Source organism: Egretta garzetta, unplaced genomic scaffold, assembly GCF_000687185.1.
Source record: "Egretta garzetta isolate BGI_Z169 unplaced genomic scaffold, ASM68718v1 scaffold88, whole genome shotgun sequence".
Classification (NCBI taxonomy): Eukaryota; Metazoa; Chordata; class Aves; order Pelecaniformes; family Ardeidae; genus Egretta; species Egretta garzetta.
Window position 1 is genome coordinate 860,598 of NW_009260408.1, and position 15,600 is coordinate 876,197.

The window sequence follows — 15,600 nt, forward strand, 5'->3', positions numbered from 1 at the left end:
ACCACTGATCACCTAATGGTAGCATCTTCGATAGCATCTTGCCCATGTATTGGTGCAGAACCAAGAGAAAGCCAGGAGCTGGGAGCAAGTACATCTTACACACGCTTTCTTCAAAAGGCTGCAGCTCAGACTCACTTGATGCAAAATGTACATTATTCAAATTCACTTGTATGTTTGCTCTTGGCACTTGGGCTGCGGACTATGGATCTTTGATTTCTGCTCTTACAATCTTGTGAAATTTCAGAGCTTCCGAATGCAATTCTCCAAGCCAACTATCTGCCTCGGATCACTTTTTTCCTAATTTCTCTTCGCTAACAGCCAAAATGGCTTAGCTCATGGGTAACAGAATTCTGGAAAGCTTGTTTTTCAGAAATTTTTTTACAGCTCCATGTTTTGGGAGTAAAAATATCAAATTTGGAATAACTTTGTGCCAGGCACGTACATTTTGCCACCCCATGAAAATCCATCCACAATATTTCAGCATCCACGAAAGTGACAGCTAGAATATGCACATGTCTGGAGCAGCTCAAAAAGAAAAGTAAGAGAAAAAGGAATTTCAGAATGTCTTTAAATTAAAGAACAAATTCAGGATTTAATAAGACTACCACGTAGGATAAATAATTCGGGGGGGGAGGGATATCACAGCTAGGTGAGAAAGAACAAAGAAAGGCTTTATTAAATAAAGCTCCTACTTCACATTATATCCTCAATGGCAAATCCTTATTTCCAGGTATATTTCAGGTGACCTTGCGGTGTAGGCAGCTCCACAAGGTCCCTTCCACTTCCTAGGAGGCCTTTGGTCCTGCTCCAAGGCCTGGCTCGCTGCTTCCTTTTCTTAACCTGTAGTATCTCAGTCTCTGCATTCACACACAGATCACACACAGAATCACAAGGGTTGGAAGGGACCTTGGGAGATCACCTAGTCCAACCCCCCTGGCAAAGCAGGTTCTCCTAGAGCACATTACACAGGACTTCGTCCAGGCGGGCTTGGAATATCTCCAGAGAAGGAAACCCCACAACCCCCCTGGGCAGCCTGTTCCAGTGCTCCGTCACCCTCAGAGTAAAGTTTTTCCTCATATTCAACTGAAACCTCTTATGTTTCAGTTTGCACCCATCGCCCCTTGTCCTGTCGCTGGACACCACTGCAAAAAGTCTGGCTCTGTCCTCTTGACTTCCATCCTTAAGATATTTGTATGTATTGATGAGGTCCCCTCTCAGTCTTCTCTTCTTCAGGCTGAACAAGCCCAACTCTCTCAGCCTTTCCTCGTAGGGGAGATGCTCCAGTCCCTTTATCATCCTAGTTGCTCTCCTCTGGACTCTTTCTAGGAGTTCCTCATCTTTCTTGAACTGGGGAGCCCAGAGCTGGACACAGTACTCCAGGTGGGGTCTCACCAGGGCAGAGTAGAGGGGGAGGATAACCTCCCTCGACCTGCTGGCCACACTCCTCTTAATGCACCCCAGGATACCATTGGCCTTCTTGGCAACAAGGGCACACTGCTGGCTCATGGTCAGCTTGTCATCCACCAGGACTCCCAGGTCCCTCTCAGCAGAGATGCTTTCCAGCAGGTCAGCCCCCAGCCTGTACTGGTGCATGAGGCTGCCGCTTGGCTGACAACGCTGAGTCCTCCAGAGGCAAACCCCTTGGCCATAGCCAGTAGTCTTCTCCCAGGAGAAGGAAGAATTTCCTCCCTCCTCCCAAGGAGATCCCAGTCCAATTCATTACAGCATCTAAGCTATTTCACACATACTCAACTAAATCAGCACGAGGTCTTGCAACCTATTTCCCCGGAGATTCTACACGAGGTGAACATTCACATGAGAATTAGATCCATATACCAGAAGGGAGAACAAAGCCCATGTCCTGTTCAGGATAGGGGAAGAAGCTGCCTGAATTCAAGGCAGAGGGACCAAGAGTCAGACTTGAGGTCGTTCATTATACCAAAATAAACACTGGGGAGCAGGATGAGAGATTCAGGATAAATTAGGATTTACTGGACACAGAAATCAAAACTGTGATGCAATCCCTGAGCAAACTGGTGGGAATGCAAGAGGTTGGAAGAGATACATGAGGTGACAAGCTACAAAGGCAATCAGGGAAATGTGAAAATAAAAAAAATCTTGCGCAGGAAGACAGAAAACATGGAAAGAACTTGTGATAAGCCCGAATTCAGGGAGTAGAGACTTCCATGACAAAGCTAGTCAGAATATGGTTTAAAAGAATCTAAAATTTAAAAATATTTTTCCATGCAACTGTTAGCAGATGTGTCGAATTCCTCATAATAGGACCAGTGGATGCAAGGATTTTACACAATCTCCAGAAGAGACTGAAGAAACACTCAGGCTAGTAAACACATAAACTGCAATGGGTTCAGGAGATCCCTGGAAAATGATTCTGAAGCTCATTACTGAATGGCTGGAAATTTTTCAAACACGTCAGCAGTTTGGGTTTTCTACCCACATTTGACTATCTGCACACTCACAAAACAGGACAAGCATTTTAGCATCCCAACAGCATGCTAAGCTAGGTGCCACTGCTGTAGACATAAGAGGAAGCAGAGAGAATCGCTGCTGTCCTGCCCCAGCAACATGGGGACAGGGTAAGACACAAACCCTTGACAGAGCTATTAAATAGTTTTAAGACTCATCTACAAGCACAGCTAGAGAGACGCGCAGACACAAAACCAAGATCCCCAAATTCAGTTGCAGTTTATTTTTTTTAAAAAGTGAAAGCTATTCTATACACAAAAGAAACCTCAATGTTAGAAGAGCATTAAGGTTAAAAATAATCTAGCATTAAATTTAGAAGTGACAAAGAAAGTTGCCTGTAATCTTCAGCTTGGCCTCTTTGTGCATATGCCTTAGAGTATGATAATATTTATTATACATCATATATTCTCTAAAAAGTCTATGACTTGTTCAAATCATGGATAAATGGATCGATCAGGATCATGCAATGAAGATAACACAGTCTGACCTGTTCCTGCCTTACTTATTGTATCACCTACAACGTGCACAGCATACAAGGCATGAGATGGTTAAAAAAAAGTAGAAAAGATTAGTTCCCAAATCCAGGTAAGCAAATAGGTTTTGGGCATTATACTGGATGACTCTCCTACCTGTATTGCAGAGGTTCTATGAGATGCTTTAGATAAATACTTTTTAAAATCGGAGGACAGGAAGTCAGTGGCAACACATTTCTCCAAGTATTATCAGATGAGGTATTTACTTACTTTTAGAATAGAAAAAACCTCACATTATTCATAGCGGGGGCTTCTCTCATCCCTTCTTTCTGCTAGGTATCACTAGCCCTGCAACAGTTCCAATAGCGAGTAAAAGACTAAAAGGGCAGTGACAGCTGTGGAGCAATATGGCGTCATCTATCTTAAAGAGCAGTGCATAGACACCCATCAGATCTCTAACTGCTCCACTTGTACTTACAGTGAAATTGAAGTCAATCCTTTGCGTTCAAGATAGAAAATCCTAAGCATTCTGAAAAATCAGTGCCCAAATGTTTCATGCTGAATTCCTAAAGTTAGCAGGTACTTCTATGTACTTCTGTCTACACATTTTTCTTGCCTCATTTCCTCATCCTTAAGTTGGGAAAAATATCACCTCCTCCTCTTCTACAGCTGGGAAAATACTTGAGCACAAGACCACATTCCATGGGCAGGGGGAATCACTGTTTTCCAAGTGGGACATAACACAATGGACAAAACATGGAGCCTTCTACTGAAACAACAAGGACCAAGCACAATATTACATGAACACTCCTCCCGTGACCATGATGCACTCAGTACAGAATGTAGGATCAAAAAATAACATGAGCTCATGTAATCAAAGACTAGATAAGGATCTCACAGATATATCATAACAAATTAAGACCAATACCAATGTCTTTCTAATACTACAAATACAAGCAAAACAGCATTAGAGCACAGAAGTTAGTTTAAATACAAGTCTAACCAGTTGCCAATGCCTTGATTACATTAGAACCCAAATGTCTATAATGTAGTTAAAGCTACTCAATTTTGAGGTTCACATTAAAGGAAATCAGGAATAAGACAGAGAACATAGAACAAAAAAATTCATTCTGGAATGGATGTCAGTATACTACAAATACATTGCAAATTATTTAACAAACCTTAGTTTAATATATTAAGAATCCCATGGATAATTAAGAACTACATGCACTTCTAAAATGTTTTCAAGATGCTTGTAAATTACATGTTAGACATTTAACCAAAAAAAAGTCCGATTTATAGGTGGAAGAGAGGTAATAAGCATATTATAACCTCCCTTTTTTGAATACATTTTTACTGACAATGGGAACCTGTTATCAAATTGCATATGAGTGAGACCTCTCCAGTCAGCTAGTTCAAACCCACATTAACTATGATGAATTACGTGTTGTAATTTCCATAAGGTTACCCGCCCTCCGTGAGAACCTTTCTACTGAGGTTTAGAATTGCACCTTTAGGTAACCTGCTCTGTACGCCAAATGGTATTAAAAGAAAAGCTGAATCTAATTAACTTAAAAATCACTGCTTCTCTTGCCATTAGCATAGCAAATATTTCTCAGTCACAGCAACTGTTCAATGCATTCTTTTTACCACTTGCTGCTAACTTTTTTTTTAACTCCAGATGGACCTCACTACTTTTGTTCACGCTGTTGTCATTTTCAGTTTGGGCTATATCACACAGCTGCAAAATAAAACAACGGCCATTTGTGCACAAGTGGTTATTTCTCAACTACAGACTATTATCTTTGTGCTTCCTGACCTAAACTAGCTATCAATTGATTTCTGGTTTAGGTTTAAGGTGTTGGTTTTGACTTATGTAGTCATAAGGAGTCTTTGGGTAATTTAGAGGTCTCTGGTAGCAGAACTCTGATGAACCTCGCTTCAGCCATTTTAGAAATTATCCCTCCACTTGTCCTCCTGTAAAACACGCTGCTCAAAGTCCAACTCGGACAGCAACACACCTATCAAGCACAGCAAACTTTGCTTAGAATTTGGGCTGGGTTTTTGATTTTTTGTTGTTGTTGTTGTTCAGCAATAAAATTGAAAAAAGGGTAATGAATTTCAAACACCTCTGAGTTCAGTCTTCAAGTATTTTTCAAGTAAAACAAGAAAAAGCAAATGCAAGATTCACAGTTCTTCCAAGGCATTGATGCAATCACCCTTTTGTTCATAAATGCGAGGGTTACAGAACTCAAGAAGTGTAAGATCAAGGGTCTGGCTTTTCTGTTCACAGATACTAAAATCCAATTCTTTCACCTTCCAGGAAAGTGCTTCCCATTTGCAAGAGAATAGCCTAAGAAACCTAACAACTTAGACTGTGGTAGGTGATCTCATTTTAAATGTATTTTATCACCCATTGATCACAGATTTAAAACAAGGCCTCTCACAACTGTTTCTTTAATTCTAGGTTATAAAATCATTTTAAAAGGAGTTTCCCCTCTATTTCTTCCACTGATACTCTGTTCCACACAGAGTGTGTAAAAATTCAGCGCCATACCCACCAGCTGATTCACTCATTTCCTGAAAAAAAACCTAACTGCATTCCAGGCCTCAACTCCGTGAAAACATAATAAAATTAATATAATGTATTTAGATATTATTAAATTACGTACACCTCTTCAAAATAGTTCAATGACTAAGTCACTGTTTTAGGAAACAGGAGATCAACCTCCCCTTTAGAAGAATGCAGTGAACCCAGATTTCCTGCATCTTCAGCAAGTGCTTTAACCACTGAGATACCAGTAATAAATTGTCCTTCAGTCACATCAGGAGCAGAAAACTTCCCAAGATTTGGTACACCCAGCAGACCACCAGTGTATGAGAGTGGCACTTGGGCAAGATAAGGTTGTAGGACAGAAGCTACAGGTATTCTGCCCATCTCTGATCATCAGAGAAGAAACTGTGCTAGTTCTCATCCTAGAACAACTCTTCAAGAAGTCCTGGCGCAACTTTAAGCAGCTGCACAACATATTATGGAACCCTACAAAACAGAAGGGAATTACCAGGACGAGATGACATTTACCACACAAAGGAGCTCCAAGGGAAGGCAAGGATGAACTGAACTACTAGCAGCTGTGAGCAACCTGCCATCTGAGAACTTCCCTGACACCTCTACAGGCTGTGGAGTGGCAAATGTGGTGATGTTTTGGGGGTTTTTTTTTGGTTTTGTTTTTAACAAAAGCCCAGAACACTGCTCTGCCAAATGAAACCATGCTAGGACAGCACTGTACAGATACATCGAATAAGTTCCACATAACTAAGGTCTATAACTTTAATGCCTGCACTAGGCAAATTTATATACACTATAACGATGGATAAAATTAGCTGATATATGAGTACCTATGTTGTGCTAGGGAACAGACAGAATGGTTTCTGAAAAAAAAATTTTTACCTTACATATCTCGTAGAAATCATCTTAAGGGGTAGGTGCACATGGATATGGAAGACCCTACAATACTTAGGAAAAAGAATTCCAGAAAACTAAGCAGACGTAGTGTATGAACAAAGGTCCTTACGTCAAGAAACAAAGGTAGAAAATGGTGGGTAGAGCTAACTGATCAGCTCATACAGTGGAAGACAGACATCACTGGAGGTTCACGAGATGTGTGCTGGCACTGGGCTGTACAGTCTCTTCAGGAACAACCCAGAAAGAGAGGCGACAAAGTCCACTAGCATCATTCGTGTTATATACCAAAGTACTCAGCACAGCAGCATGCAGCTAATCAAGTCTACCCTGTCATTTTTTTCTTGCCAAAGCTATTCAGCCAGTTCACCTACCTACAGTCTAAAGGTGACACACCACCACCTTCCAGATGCACATTCTGTTGTTCTGCAGCTCATCAGGATAACACACAGAGCTGACCAGCTCTTTTTGCCTATCCAGGAGTTCAGTTAAGGCCTTGGAAATAGGAGAAGCAGAGTAAAGTGATTCTTCCACAATAGCCGGAATAATCACACTGCAACCAAGGATCACAAAGAAGCTGTTTCCACTGCATGAAACAGGGCTGAGTTTTCCTACACAACCCAGGACCACAGATATGTAGGACAATACCCTTTATCACTTGTGAATCTTCCACTGTGATCAGCCAGGCACTGTCTTGAGAAAAAGTCTTTACTTAGCCACAGAAAGGGGGTAAAGATAAGGTTTCCCCTTTCTTTCAGCTCCTATTTTTATGACCTGTGCCATCTATGAATTCTCAACACAGCAAGTCTAATATCAGCCCAGAGAGTTTATCTATCAAGACAAAACTGTTCAGCTACTGATCAGTATCAAGTCAGGAGCAGGAGACTTCCACAGAGATACCACAGCATCCTTCCCTAGAGCTAAGAGGGCTCCATTCAAATTCTTCAGCACACTGCTCAGGGGTCACTGCCTGAGCCCAGAACACTGCTCTGCCAAATAAAACCATGCTAGGACAGCACTGTACAGATACATCTTCTAGCCAGCCTCCTCACAGGACTGTTATGAACGCCTCATGTTTTACATAGACACCTGGCTGCCTAACTAGTAGCAGTGCTGTCTGACAACCATTTAAAATAGTGCTTACACGCAGAAACAGCTGTCAAATATGAAGCAATGGGAACAATAATGGAATTAGCTATTCTGGAGAGCTTGGCAAGTATGGTACAATACATCCCAAACACTCCCATGTCCTTATTCTCAGGAACTGTGTGCATATAAACAACAATATGCACTGAAAGGAGCAAAACCACATGCAAGTACCATACTAGGACTGTTGTACCTTTATGGAAAAAAAATATGAAACATTTTCCTCCCAGTGTAGGCACATACTTGCACTACTGTAAAATATGTTCTTTTAAAATATTAAAAAGCCCTGTGTCAATATTTATCTTGGGTTTGGCATAGTTTATTCCTGTTTATCTTAATGAAAAATAATTTCTGTCAAATTGAAATGCAACTGCTTGCAACTGCAATAAACGCAGGTTCCTGCATCAACTTAATCAAATCAGTTTCATCTTACATTGTTAACGATGATCAGCACTCTCAGTTTTCATACCAGTTCTTGAAGAGACAGGAAACCAAGACTATCAGAAACTGATGTTGAAATCATTAAAAAAAAAAAAAAAAGAATTAAAACCCCATCCAAACCTTTGTCTAATTCTCCAAACCTGTACCCATCTCATCATTCACACCAACTTAGCTCCAGGTAGCACAGGTCCTGAACATAAACTCTGAGAGCAAGTGAAGAGTTTTTAATCTTCCTTTTCCTCTAACAGGTTACCATATGTAAGCAATGGTTTCTAAGTGTGAGGTTTTTGGTTTAACTTTTGAAGGATCAAGTGTTTCCTTTCAAAGATGTGGCAAAACACAAAAAAACATCTTCAAGGAATTACCAGGGATTTGGGGAAAAATACAAACCCTATTTTAAGAAAACAACAATTTGAGCTATGCATTGTTAAAAGTAAGCCTGTCAGCTACTCATTTGCTCCATGGTTGCAAAGGTCGTCTGAAGAAAAGAATTGCTTACACATTATAAATGAGAGCACAAATTGGAAGAAACATTCACTAATGAGCAAACGGCATTTACCGACTGGTGCAATTCTAAGTGCAGCAAAATAATTCTTTTCCCCTTGGTTAGGAATATCAAACTACAAACAACCACCTGGAGGACAAATTTAGGGGGCCATGTCCTTAAACACAAGCTTAGCCTCCTCCCTCTCTCTCAGGTCCTAGACCTTCACATAAGAGTGAGCAAGGAAAAGGAAATTTGCTGACCAGATGTGGATGAAGGAATGCACCATAACCCACCTAAGGATCCGATTCTCAAGAACTATGGATCCTTTCTGATCTTGCAGCAAGGAAAACAGATCAATCTTTTACCCTCCACCCTCAGTGGCACCCAGTCAGGGAAATGCCAGCATTTTGAAAGCAGGCTTTTCTTTCTGGTTTATATTCAATAGTGCCTTAAGCATTTTTATTACTTTTTTAATACTTTCCTCCTTCATTTTTGTTTCTAAATTGAGGGGTGTGAAAATATAGCCAGAAAAAGCACTTCACAGTGAACACAGACCTTATTATTCTTACATTTTTCTTAGCAACCCATTCATAATTACTACACTTTCCTATACATGTATGCTTTTCCAGTTATTCTCCAAGGTGTATTGAGTTGACTTTCCATTGTACCACTTGTAATGACTTGAAAGTGGTTTTTCTCTTTTTTTTTTTTTTTTTTGAACAACAACTTATTTTGGTAAAATTTTAATTTTATTTGTGTCTTCCTTTTTTTGAAAAAATACACTGTTCTGAAATCTTTTCTACCCTTCATTTGTATGAGAATTACTGTATTCAATTGTTCTATCAGTGTTGTTATTCACAATAACAGTTTACAATATCCTCTCCAGCTTGCAAATACTTTTGGGGAACATAATGTTTTTCTTTTTCTTGTCTACAATAATGCATTCAGTAAGTCTTTAATGAAGTAGTATATAGGCTCTTCATTACCTACATTTTGCATTCTCACCGTGCCTCCTCAAGCTACACTGTCAAAGGTTGCAGATCGCATAACTAGGATGACTAAATGAAGAAAAAATAGTATTTACTTACAAAGGAAATATCTATAGAAAACTAAACTCTATTATGATCCTAAAACATCTCTGGGCAATATATTTGGAGACATGGAATGTTACACCTTATAGCAAACAGATGTTAAAACATCCATCCCAGTTATTTCTAAACACCAGATTCCTGAGGATAGCAGGAACCAACAAGCATGCATGGCTGCTTGATGAGATGCCAGCTGAGCTCCCTCATTATTGCCTGGAAAGCAACAGAATATTTTAAAGGCACTACCTCTTAAGGAAAGAGTCCATTTACAGTTGTGACAAGCAAGTTATCCCCAGTGTTATCTCAAACCTGTGAAGGCTAGGAACTCTCACACAATTTATGTCTCACTGGGAAAGAGCACTCAGCTTTTATTTATGTGGTCCTCACCCCTCTCCTTTTCTACAGCAACAGAAACAACAACTCTTTGCGAGAAAGAACCGCACGGGAATAAGAAACGGCTGTTTGAAGCCATTGGAGATCTCATTTATGGACACTCTACTTCAAGAGAGAAATGCCATAAATTAACTCCCATTGTTTTTTTATCTAGGCAGTGAAATATTATCTGTCCAATTCTCTATTACAGTGAAATAATTTCCAGACACACTGTTCCAATGGATAAAGAGTTCTAAAAAAACCCCATAGCTATTATGTATAAATAAGGCACATAAATAAATTGCATTTAAGTAACTAAGTTGAATAAAGGCCCATAAAAAATTGCATTTATATATTTACACTGCATAGGCTTTCCTTATTTGTACCTTGAGACACGTTAAGAGGAGACAGAGAACTCTTCCTGATGTGTTAGCAATCTAGCTTCCTATTTTATATATTTGATCACAATCTCATAATCTGCATTCCTTAATCCATATTTTCATAGAATAGAATACAGCACAAAAGGTACTCAGATTAATTTACTAATCATTTTAGGTATCTTACCTTATACAAAAGGGAAGGGAAAAAAAAAAAGAGAGAGAAATGTGTTTGCAAGAATACCTGCCATTCAATCACCACAAAGTCACTAAGAAGTAGCAAACAAAAACACTGAGCCTAGTAAACGGTGACAAATGGTGTTCCTCTGCAGCTGTTACAGTACAGATTTTGGTATGTGAATGGCAGACCTCCCTTTTGTCAGACAAACAAGACAATCTACCATATACAAGAAGGTGAGTTTACAACATTTAGTGTGTTTCCACATTTGACAAAAATTTGCCTCAAAGCCAGTCTTCCAAAAAGTACTCAAAAATAGCCATACACCTCACCGGTCCTTTAAAAACCATTCTGAAGTAGCCCATCTGCCCTACAAATCCAGAAAGTAGGCATGAAGGGATTACACAAAAAATTCTTTCCAGCTCTACCTATCATACTGCTAAAGTTTATGACTTGGTCCATACTAGACTTTCAATGATTAATACATTTCTTCACTTCCTGGAGAGAATTGTCTACCTGTCCATATCCACATCTGCAAGGAATCACCAGAACCCCACCATCAAGACAAAGCTAAGACTGGAATTTCAAACCAAAGATCTGCTCATGTCAAACGTTACATATTCCCACCCTACCATTCATCTTCAATTAGCAGAGAACTACCATTTGATTATTTACCAGTTATTCCCAAAAATCATGAATTAAAAATAAATATTGAAATTATTTTAGAAGTGTGACACACTGCATCAAGACAAATGGTTCGTCTCAGTACATCAATCTAAGTAGTACCACCTAAAGACCACAGAAAATCCATCCAGCAGATGTGATGCAAAGACTTTCCAAAACACTTCCCACACCCTTCCATTTGTCTCTGGAAAATTAAGCTCCTCAGAGGTTTAAATCGGGGGGCCAACTCAGAGAACTCATCTCCTTCCAAGAAGCCGCTACCTCTCATTTCTCTCAGTGTGAAGTCACAGATTGTTCGCTCATGTTGCTCCACACCTTTCCTCATCTGTTTGTGTACGAACAGGAGTGGGGAGAAAGATTTACACCCCAAAACCCTGGCACGCTTCCATCTCTCAAGAACCCTACTTGCCTGGATTTATTGAAGGTACTTAAATCTCAGGTCCCACACAGTAGGCACAAGGCAGGCATTGGAGGAGAACAGCAGTGAAATTAAGTCAAGGCAATACCTTCTGTCCCTCAGTTTCACCTGAAACTCACCAGCTGGAGCTGTCCCGGTGACCCAAAGAGCAGCAACCTCTGTTCTTTGGCACAGGGATCAATTAGTGTAAACCTGGCCATGTTCATACCAGCATCCAAAATGGGGTGGCTGCATTTCAGCTTTCTTTTCAGAATGGTCTTTGGCCTGTGCTAACTTTAACTAAAGCTTTAGTGAATATAGACCAAAAGTATGACAGGAACCAACCTAATCACTTCGCAGTATAGATAAGCACACTCCCAGGCTCAGAAACCTTCCCATTATATATGGAAATACTTGGCAACATCATCTTCATTCTCAGCACACAGAGCCTGCTACAGCTCACTTAATAGGCTCCTGCAGACCACCTGGTTATTCATTTCACCATTGCAAAATAAAAAAAAAAAAAAAAAAAAGAATTGGAAACTATTGAATGCCTCCAAAATTCATTTCTTATCAACAAAAAATTCTAAAAGTTAACACGCAATGATTATAATTTTTATAATTTAACGTTACCATGTGATATCATCACAGGGCTGTGGTTTAAGCCATCTGGATACATTTACTACCTACTTTTATAGTTTACACACACACACACAAAAAGCAGTGAGTTCCTTACGTTTATAATGATTGTTCCTGGAATAACGGCAACAGTCTTATTATCATCCATATGTACTCTCATCAAACCCACCTTAACATAGCTTCTCCCTGGCAAATATACATGAGTATGTGTGCATGTGCATTCTCAAATGCATGCAAAAACGTACGTGCTCTGCCAGTCAAGAATAATGTGGAAATAAAGGCTTTTAAAGAAATTAAGAACAATTACCAAATACAGCAGTGAGCCTCTGACGCTCCTGAATGCAATCTATTTAAAGCAAGACAGATAAGCAGGTGGCATAGAAGAAAAGAAATTTATAAACACTCCCCCACTGAACAGAACATGAACGTACTGAAGAAAAACAGTGCCATCTACTGACAACAGCTGTTTCACTCATAAATCACGTCTCCCGATGGGCTTTTTTATCAGTTTCTCCATGCAAAACTATCATAACCTAAAACTACAGAAAGTGTCACACGAACCAGATTGCGGCACAGAACTGTGAAATTATATACATTTTGTTAGACTACCATTCGTTTTAAAAACTTGCGTGTTTAACTCCCAGCATCAGAAGAGCTGTAAACAATTACTACAAGTTACCTAATCCCTCTACTTCCTTCAAGGCTTTATCTCTGCCACCCATGACATACTTCTGTCCAACCTGATTTTTAAGTATCTCCAATGAAGTATATTTATACCCCCTTCCTACACAGCCTATTCCAGTACGTAGCTCTGCTTTTAGAAAGTTTTGCTAGCACTCAAACCAAACGTTTTTTCTGACATTTAAGGTCTATATTTCTAATCCTGCTAAAACTGCGCTCTGCCATTCCTTTTAAACAGCCTTTTATACACATGGTTCCCCCCTCCTTCCCAGCTTTATTTGCCTAACAATGCCAATTTGTCAGCCATTCTCCATTATCACAATTTACAGATTATCGTTCTTTGTCTGCTCTCCTTTAAACTCAATCCAGTTTGTCCACATCATTATCTAAAAGCAAGGCACCAAACTGGATATAATAATCCAGCCTGACTTTTCTGATAAGAGATGTATGTAATCTGTGTGCAATGACAGGTTATGAAGCTCAAAGCCCAGCTAAGGTTCACCTCTAGAAAACCTACTACTGTACAACTTCTTTTCCAATGAAAAAGATATATCTGATTATTCTGTTCTTGAGCAGTTAATATTACTTGTTACTTATCTACCTCTCTTTGCATGCGTAAGTTGCCAAAGCAACTTTTTTTCCACCCCCCTCAGCAGCCATTAACATTTCTAACGTCATCTCAGTTCTCCAATTCTTTAAGGCATCCTAGCATGAATAGGATAAAAAAAGTTTACAATCATGACAATAAGAAAAAAAAAAAGTAGTCTTTCACAAAATAGATTTCACCCATATATTAAGAAGCTGAGCCACTGCTAAAGAAATGTCATTGACAAGTCCTTTAAAACTTGTACAAGTTTTTAAGTTGGCTATATAGGTGAGAATGTATTCTCAATGCCGTTGCATTCACTTTGTCTATAGAAGACTCCTTTTAATCTTTCCAAGGACTCACATTATTTTCAGATGTGTTTCTAAAGAAAACTGATCACGTTCCCGTTTTCAACACCGATTCCTCTCAGTGAAGTGGGAGCAGCCTTATCAGAGAAAACCAGCGCTCCATCAAGAAGAAACATCTCTTTTCCAAGTTTCATCAGAACTTGCAATCTCCCAGAAAGAAGGACTGTTAGGGCTTATCAATACCAGAAACTGCACTAGGATAACTACGCCAGTACTTTTTTTATCTAGTTATTTCAGATTGACTTCTTGGGTAGATATTCCAGAATCTTTGAATCCAGCTTAGTTTAAAACATGTTCCAAATTCCATAAACTAGAATCAAAATACTTTCTTTGCACCTCTGAAAAATGAGAAGTTGCTCCTCCTCCTCTGTTGTCAGGATGTACCCTACTTTTGGTAGGAACACAGCCCTCCAGCTGCCTCTTGCATCTTCTGCCAAAAGGATCAAATGCCCACAGCCCAACTGCAGCTTTCGGATAATCTTTAGAAAACAGTTATAGTCTTACTATGAAAATCTCCCACACTGAAAATCTGATAAGATCTAACAACAAAATGAGCACCTCTGTGCTTATTACTGACTTTAGTTCTTAGAATGACTATCTTTGAATTGGTTATGGTTGGCCACTGGACTTCCAGAATACAGCCAAGAACTTTTCTTTTTTAAAAATAAAATTTGAGGTCCACCTTCCTAAAATTAGGCAGAATTTCATTTGCATAGCGGTAATGCATTGTATACAGAATATTATAAATTTCCTTACCATCACTTCATAAGTTAGTCACCTTATTCACATGTTACATAGCTAATATGAACAGGTCTGTATTTGACAGTACATTGTGTTGTGCCATGTTTTAATTAAGAAATGTTTTCAGTTCCAAGAAGCAGTAAGAAAAAAAAAAAATCACTTTAAGCATAATTCATATGAGCTTACTTCCTGCTTATTTATCCAAGGTTCAACAATATTGAGCAATGGAGAAAGACAAGTGTATTTTTTCCAGAAGCAGCAAAGCAAAACATCCGTGTAAAATCCCAGCAAGCCTTCCACTCACTTCAGTGGAACAGCAGCCTCTCTCCCTGACCTTACAGGCAAACTTACCCTCTTTTGAGCTAGGAGAAAAGCAACAGGAGTGTGAATAACTTCTAACAAGACACTTGCCTAGCAACTATGAATTGGCTATTTAAGTGTGGTAATTACAGGAAGAATGAGTTTTAAAAATCTGAAACACAGCAGAACAAGAGAATACAGACTGGTTGGTTATCTTTCGCTACAAAATGTCAGGCCAAAGTATTTAGGAGAAAAAGGTGCAATCCGCAGCAAAACAAAGACCACTGGTGATGATGTTCTGGGTAGAGGGTGCTTAATAACATGCAGCCTTACAGGTTAACCGATACGATTTTGTTATCAAGCACTGGAGAAAATGGGTCAGTGTAAGGACAGAGTCGAAGTGAAAGGCTTGAAGTAAACCTTGATGGAAACATTAACTTTCTTCCTGATGCCAATTCTTGCACGCTGTATTGATTTTTTTTGTGCAAACCAGCAACAGAGTTCACGCTCAGTGAATAAATGTTCACACTTTAGTGGGGTTTTTTTTTGGTTTTTGGGGTTTTTTTGTTTTTTTGTTTTGTTTTTTTTTTAACAGCAAACTAAAACGCACGTTCACCGCTGTACCTCATGTGCAGTATCCCGATGAGCGTCGCCGCCAGCTCGGAGGACATCCTGCCCATGATGCAGCAGCG

At 39.5% G+C, this 15,600-nt stretch overlaps 1 protein-coding gene across 1 annotated transcript in view; it reads right to left on the reverse strand.

Moving 5' to 3' along the window:
* The window catches only part of TEX10 (testis expressed 10), a 56,216-nt gene that overhangs the window by 17,915 nt on the left and 22,701 nt on the right, over window positions 1-15,600 (reverse strand). The window contains exon 9 of the mRNA XM_035899009.1: window positions 15,533-15,595. Coding sequence (XP_035754902.1) covers window positions 15,533-15,595 — 63 coding nt within the window. The remainder of the gene's footprint in view (window positions 1-15,532; window positions 15,596-15,600) is intronic.